At 42.0% G+C, this 8175-nt stretch overlaps 1 protein-coding gene across 1 annotated transcript; it reads left to right on the top strand.

Moving 5' to 3' along the window:
• Positions 1-6135: 6135 nt before the first annotated feature.
• On the top strand, positions 6136-7423 carry TAS2R39 (taste 2 receptor member 39). The gene is given in 1 exon segment (XM_061415475.1): positions 6136-7423. A coding segment is annotated over 1 exon segment (1149 nt). The 5' UTR covers positions 6136-6274.
• Positions 7424-8175: the final 752 nt, after the last annotated feature.

Genomic DNA, 8175 nt, shown 5'->3' on the forward strand with positions numbered 1-8175 from the left:
TAAGAGAATGAAAAACTAAACCATGGAATGAGGGAAAATATTTGCAAAGCACATAGATGATAGAGAACTTATAACCAGAATACATAAAGAATTTCTAAAATTCAACTATAAGCAACCAACTCAATTATTTTTTAAATAGGCAAAAAGCTGTGAACACTTGACTGAAGAAGGTATACCTGTGTCCAATTAGTGTATAGTCAGATGTTCAACAGCACTAGTCATTAGGGAAGTGCCAATTAAAATCATGAGGAAATACTACTACACTTTGGGTTGCCATTCCCTTCTCCAGGGGATCTTCCCAACCCAGGGATTGAACCTGGGTCTCCCAAATTGCAGGCAGATTCTTTACTATCTGAGCCACCAGGGAAGCCCAAGGAATTTACCCAAGTGAAATATACATGTATATAAGTGAATGTTGATAGCAGGCTTATCAGTTAGCATTGCAAAAACACTGTGACTCATATGTCCTTCAACAGAGAAAATATTTAATAGATAAACAAACTGGTTTATCCAAAACATGAAATACTACTCAACAATAAATATGGCTCAACTATCAATTCACATAGCAGCATGGTTAAATCTTAAATACATTTCACTAAGTAAAAGAAGTCAGACTCAAAAAGCTATATAATGTATAGGTGGCTCAGAGGTTAAAGCGTCTGCCTGCAATGCGGGAGACCTGGGTTCGATCCCTGGGTTGGGAAGATCCCCTGGAGAAGGAAATGGCAACCCACTCAAGTATTCTTGTCTGGAGAATCCCATGGATGGAGGAGCCTGATGGGCTACAGTCCACGGGGTTGCAAAGAGTCGGACACAACTGAGCAAGGGACTTAAGAAGAGCAAAATATTGGGACAGAAAAGGTAGTGGTTGCTAGAGACTTGGGGATTGGGTTGGGTGAACAGATTAGACAACTCCAGGCTAATCATGAGAAAACGTGAGACAAATCCAAATCAAGAAATACTCTACAAAATACATGACCAGTATTCTTCAAAATTGTCATGGTCGTAAAATGAAAAAATGAAAGACCAAGAAGCTATTACTACAGACTGGAGGAGACTGAAGAAACATAATGACCAAAGGCAATGCAGTACTCTAAATTAGATCTTGGAACAAGACATTAGTTGAAAACTGGAAAAATCCAAATCAAGCCTACAATTTAAATCAAATTAAAAAAAATACAAATACAAAAATACAAATCAAGCCAATAGTACTGTAATTAAGCTAGTTTCATAGTTTTGATCACTGTATCATGGTTATTTATATAAAATGTGAGCATTAGAGAAGCTGGATGAAGGGTATATGGGAATTCTCTGGACCATCTTTATAAGGCATCTCTACATCAAAAACTACTTCAAAATAATAAGTAAGTAAAGCAGATAGCTAATGGGAAATTACTATAAAACATGGGGAGCTCAAGCTGGTGCTCTGTGACAACCTAGAGGGGTGAGATGGGGTGGGAGGTGGGAGGGAGGTACGGGAAGGAGGGGACATATGTATACCTATGGCTGACTCATATGGTTGATGTATGGCAGAAACCAATACAGTATTGTAATGTAATTGTCCTCCAAATAAAAATTAATTTTAAAATATAATAAATAAAAAATATAACCAAATAAATTGGACTTTTTAAAGCCATTCTTTAAAAAGACCTAATGGTTCAGTTTTCTCCATCATGTTTCCATGGCTAGAAATACCCTTGAATATATCAGGATATATTTAGCAAACTGGATGTCCACTTAGAAGTGGTCCACCAGCACTACTTTAAAAGATCACCTCTTCACCTAGAAAGGTTACTTCACCCCACTTCAGACTACCCCTGGGAATTCCCATCAACAATATTCTTGAGACTTCCCTGGATGTCTGGTGGTTAAGACTCAGCACTTCCACTGCAGGAGGTGTGGGCTCGCTCTCTGGTGAGGGAACTAAGATCCTGCATGCCGTGTGGTGCAACCAAAACAAAATTTATTCTTCTTTCCATTGCAGGAATCAACGCTGCCAGGAGGTATGGCAAACACAGCCTCTTTTAAAATGCCTTTGACGATTGCAGCAACATGAATGCAACCAGAGATTATCATACTAAGTGAAGCGAATCAAAAAGAGAAAGACATACACCATATGATACCCCTTATACATGGAATCTAAAATACGGCATACAAGAACCTGTCTACAAGGCAGAAACAGACCCACAGACAGAACAGACTTGTGGTTGCCAAGAGGAAGGGAGTCGGGGAGCAAAGGAGTGGGAGTGCGGCATCAGCAGATGTGAGCTATTGTATACAGGATGGATAAACAACAAGGCCTACTGTACAGCACAGGGAACTATGTTCAATATCCTGTGATAAACCATAATGGAAAAGGATATTTAAAAAAAAAGAATGTCTATACATGCATAACTGAGTCACTTTACTGTATAGCAGAGATTGGCATAACATTGTAAATCAGCTATGCTTCAATTTTAAAAATTAAATTAAAAATGCCTTTGATGGTGTGCATGGTCCCTGCTCCTGCCCACTACCTCTCCGCAGGACCCAACACTGTGACACCCAGTCCCCAAGCTGAGGTCGCTCCAGTCTGTGTCCTTCCTTTGTCCTCTCTGCCTCCCACCAGAGCTTCTCTCACAGAACCACAAAGAACTGCTGTGTTTTTCACTCAGTCTCACTGTTTCTGTTCCCACACTTGATTTGGGCATCAGACCTGCAAGAGTTCAAGACTTAGCAGGTGGTAGAACTCCATTACTCTGCCTGTCTTTCAGTATCAAGAACTTCCCTGAAATTCAGAACTCACTAGTCCGGTCATTCATTCACCAGCAAGTATCCATGTACTGGGGGGTCAGGCTCTATGTTAGGAGCTAGGAATGAGATATAGTTGTTAAAAAAGAAACAATCCCCGAATGGAGTCACCTGTGCTAGATCCTATATCAGCAAACCGAGACTTTAGATAATACGTCCGCCTCTCAGGAACGGGACCTTTAACCAATCAGTCAGCACTAGTGAGGTAACCTACCTGATAGATTCCCCACCTTCCATCAAAAGAAAGGTGACTTTATCTGAAACACGCCACTCTTAGCCAGAAACTTCCTTTTTTTGGCCCCTCTGCCTATAAAATTCTTCCATTTTGTACAGCTTCCCTGAGCTTCTTTCTACTTGCTACCTGATTCATAAATCACTGAGTAGAGCCAATTCCATTTCCAAATTTACTCAGTTTGATTCTTATTTTTTTAATACAGTAATGAGCAAAACAAATGATAAGAGTGGCATCAAACTCTTCAGAGAGTGTTTTCCATTATCCCTCACGCTCTTGGAAGCCTGGGTCAGCAGAAGAGGAAGAGAGTCAGTGACAAGAAAAAGTTTCTTGAAAACCAAATAAGAGGTCCCAAGATGCTACAGACCTACTGATAAAGTGGATGGAAACAAGCAGGGTAGCAGTTGCTTATGACATTGTATTCAAGGAAAGCATTTAGAGTTCAGAAATAGAGATTTAAAGATACAATGGCAAAATTCATAACAACTTGTCTAAAACTATTAATCAGGGCAGAAAACTTTCTGAAACTTTCTGCCTTGTTTAAAAAAGTCCTGGACTTCCCTGGTGGTACAGTGAATAAGCTGGAGGAGGAAATGGCAACCCACTCCAGTATTCTTGCCTGGAGAATCCCATAGACAGAGGAGCTCGGCAGGCTATAGTCCATGGGGTCGCAAGAGTCGGAAATGACGTAGCGACTAAACCACCACCAACACCACCACCACCACAGTGGATAAGAATACATCTGCCACTGCAAAAGACACAGTTTCAAGTCTTGATTCGGGAAGATCCCACATGCTGCAGAGAACCTCAGCCCATGTGCTGCAGCTACGGAAGCCCGTGTGCCCAGAACCTGTGCTGCTCAAGAGAAGCCACTGCAATGAGAAGCCCATGCTCTGCAACCAGAAAGCACCACCCCTCTCCCCATCTGGAGAAAACCTGCGCACAGCGACAAAGTCGCAGAACAAACAAAAATTAAAACTACAAATAAATAAAGAAGTCCTGAGTAAAGGGAAAACTAAATATGATGAACATTTTCAGAGACATCTCACCCATCAACCTTCTCTTTACTGGAATTACTTTACTATTGTAGAGTTAAATACACTCATAAAAGTTAACTGATTCTGAGTTTAGAAGTCCATTTTATCATCCTGTGTACTGCGCTCACATTTTAAAATCAGAAACAACCTCGCCGAGATAAAACTGATTCTTTTCTTCACTTCTTTTGGTTTTAATATTCCAAAAACAGATTACATGACTTGGGATGCTGTTTTCACCCCATGGTGATTTGCCTACCTTGTAAAGGAACAAGGAACTCTTCCTTCAACCCTCATTTTCCTAGTGATTTAAGATGAAAGATAAACATGTGTTTGTGTGCATTCAAGGGTGTGTATGCAACCATTTGTATATAAATAGATTTATTGTCTCTCAAGTCATTTATTGTGTAAAAAAACATTGGCCTCTGTAAAGAAACTGTCTCTCAAAATCAGTGTCTTCTGGCTTTATTATTCTAATATGGTGATTTATAATAAGAAATACACCCATCTTTATCCCCTTTTCTGGCACAGAATTCCTACAACCCTTGGAATTTCCTAAGTGACAAGATCAACAAAAAAGGTCTCTTGTCGGGACTTCCCTGGTGGTCCAATAGCTAAGACTCCAGGCTCCCAGTGTAGGGGGCCCGGGATTGATCCCTAGTCAGAGAACTAGAACCCACATGCCGCAACTGAAAAGAGATCCCGTCCCGTATGCTGCAACAAAGAAGACCCTGAGTGCCTGAATGCCACAACAAAGACCCAGCACAGCCAAATAAATCAAAACATTTTTTTAAAAAGTCTTTTGCTATGTTACAAGGTGACTTTTGGAACTTACCCCAAGAATGGGCCCCAACTTGGGTTGGAAAATTCGGTCCCAATCTCTGGTTTCCAGGACAGGGAGTGAGGCTGGAGGTTGAATCAATCCCCAGTGGTGGATGATCTCATCACTTGTGCCTAGGCAACGAAGCCCCCATAACACCCCAAAAGGACAGGGTTCAAAGAGCTTTCGAGTTAGTAAGCACACAAGGGGCTGGGGGGTGTGGCACCCCACAGAGGGCACGGAACTTCTGGGCCCCGGGTCCTCAAACTCGCTGTGTGCGTCTCTTCCATCTGGATGTTCATCGATCATCATACCCTTTTATGATAAATTGGTAAATGTAAATAAGCTGTTTTCTTGAGTTCTGGAAGCACTTCAACAACTGAACCCCAAAAGGGGGGCCATAACTCTAACCTAGAACCGATTGGACACAAGTATGGGTGACAACCTGGGCTTGGGATGGGCATCTGAAGTGAGGACAGTCTTCTGGGACCGGGCCCGTAACCTGTGGATCTGACGTTATCTCCAGGTAGAGTGGGTCGGAACTGAGTTAAATTGTAGGACACCCGGATGGTGTTGCAGAACTGTTTACTACGGGGGAAAAAAAAAAACCACACATGTGTAGTGACCAGAAGTGTCCAAAGCGTTCAGAGTAGTTAAAAAATAAATAAATAAAACAAGTCACAGGTGGGGTTTTTTTCAACTCAATTATATCTTTCCTTACGTAGTGAGGCCACCACAAAAGACCTTTAGGATGAAACGTCACAGTTAAGCCAACCCTGCGTTTAGCCTTTGGTGCACACAAAAGGATCCACACGTGTAGGCAATATAACACAGTGTGTAGGAACAGGGTCTCTGGGGCCGCGTGGCTTGGGTTTGAATCCCAGCTCTCTCTCCTTCTCTCTCTCCCTCTTTGACTTTGGACAAGTTATGTAGTTTCCTGACCTGCAAAATGGAGAAAATAAAAGTACATTCTTCATAGGGCTGTTGTAAGGTTCAAATTTCATAATATATATGAAAGCGTTTGGACAGTGCCTAGCACATAAGAACTATATATATATAGAGAGAGATGTAGATATTTGAAGTTATTATTATTTTCAATCAGTTCCCTGAGGTCACAAGTGAAACAGTTAAACAGGGACTTAGGCGAACAGATGGTTGACTTAACTGGAGCTATTAAGAAATACGGCTCTCAATTCTGTGCTAGTGATTTATAAAGGAGAGTCTTCTCAAGTTCTCCCCTGGGCCCCACAATTGAAATAACACACCAGTGCATCCAAAAATATATGGGAGGGGACAGGAAACAAATCCTTCCATCATTTGCAGCTCCAGATTTAGACTTTTAAAATAAACAAATGATGTAGATTTGGAAATGATGCATCAACTGCTTCCTCTTGTGACATGATGAGTGGGAGCTATCACAGACCAGCACACCAAGTGCTAAGGAGACATTTTCCTCCAGACATTGAAGAAAAGCAACCACTCAGGATGATCCAAACCTGCAGTTCCTCAGAAAATGATCTGTCACCATCTCTTGTCACTTTGATGTTAATAATTATCAGCACGGAATGCATCCTTGGTATCCTCGCAAATGGGTTCATTGCAGCGATAAACACAGCTGAATGGATTCACAGTAAGGTACTCTCCACCAGTGGCAAGATCCTGCTTTTCCTGGGTGTATCCAGAATAGTTCTACAAAGCTTCATGATGCTAGAACTTACCTTAAGCTCAACATCCCCACAGTTTTATAATGATGACATCATGTATCACACATTCAGAGGATGTTTCATGTTCTTAAATCACTGCAGCCTCTGGTTTGCTGCCTGGCTCAGTGTCTTCTACTTCGTGAAGGTGGCGGATTTCTCCTACCCCCTTTTCCTCAAGCTGAAGTGGAGAATTTCCGGACTGATGCCCTGGCTTCTGCAGCTATCAGTGTTTGTTTCCTTGGGCCAGAGTGTGCTCTTCTTCCAAAACAACTATACTATGAATTGTAACAATCTTTTTTCTCTCCCGTCCTTCAACTCCACTAAGAAAAAGTCCTTCGCGGAGTCCGCTGTGATCAACCTGGTTCTTTTCCTTAACCTGGGGATCTTCATCCCTCTGATCATGTTTATGCTGGCGGCCACCCTGCTGATCATCTCTCTCAAAAGACACATCTTCCACATGAAAAGCAACGCCACTGGCTCCAGAGACCCCAGCATGGAGGCTCACCTGGGGGCCATCAGAGCCATCAGCTATTTTCTCATTCTCTATATTTTCAAAGTACTTGCTCTCTTTCTCTACATGTCCAACTTCTTTGACATCAATAGTCCCTTGAATATTTTGTGCAAAATCATCATGGCTACCTACCCTGTGGGCCATTCCATTCTACTGATTCAGGACAATCCTGGGCTGAAAAGAGCCTGGAAGAGGCTTCAGACTCAAGTTCACCTTTATTTTAAAAAGTAGTCTCTAAGATTCACACTCAAAGCACCTGCCCCAACCAGCTCTGCCTTTTCCTCATCTAGACAGCTCTCTTCCTACCTTCTTTCTTCCCCAGACCTGATCTGATCCTTTCACTCGGTGTGTTTTTGGTATTGGAGGTGGATCTTCATTTCTCTCTTTTGCTTCATGGGCACAATCTGAGTGATGCTTGACAAATTCCTCACCTGAGTCTTCCATTTCTACCCCACCCCCTTTATCTGAAGCAGTGACTATGGACACTGGCCACACATCAGAATCTCTAGAGGAAATTGTTTTTTAATACCAGGGTCCATGCTGGCCCCAAATCAACAAAGTCAAGATTTCCGGGGCTGGAACTTGGACAATTTGCTCAGTTCTCCAGGTGATTCTGATGAGCCTGAGTTGATGCAGCCATCAAAATAAAGCAAGGCTTTACAACTTGAACTTCTGGCAACTTCTCTCCTTCCCCATTCACATGTCTTTTAAACAGATTCAGATTATTCAGGAAGCTTTCTGAGTAACATCTAGAAATGCATTTTATCTCCATCCTCTAAAAACATAATCTGAGTAACTTGGAATATTTATCAAAATTAATGAACTGTGGTGTTGGAGAAGACTCTTGAGAATGAATCCCTTGGACTGCAAGGAGATCAAACCAGTCAATCCTAAAGGAAATGAGTCCTGAATATTCATTGGAAGCACTGACGCTGAAGCTGAAGCTCCAATACTTTGGCCACCTGATGTAAAGAGCTGACTTATTGGAAAAGACCCTGATGTTAGGAAAGATTGAAGGCAGGAGGAGAAGGGGATTACAGAGGATGAGATGGTTGGATGGCATCACCAACCTGATGGACATGAGT

The sequence above is a fragment of the Bos javanicus genome, chromosome 4 (assembly GCF_032452875.1).
Source record: "Bos javanicus breed banteng chromosome 4, ARS-OSU_banteng_1.0, whole genome shotgun sequence".
Classification (NCBI taxonomy): Eukaryota; Metazoa; Chordata; class Mammalia; order Artiodactyla; family Bovidae; genus Bos; species Bos javanicus.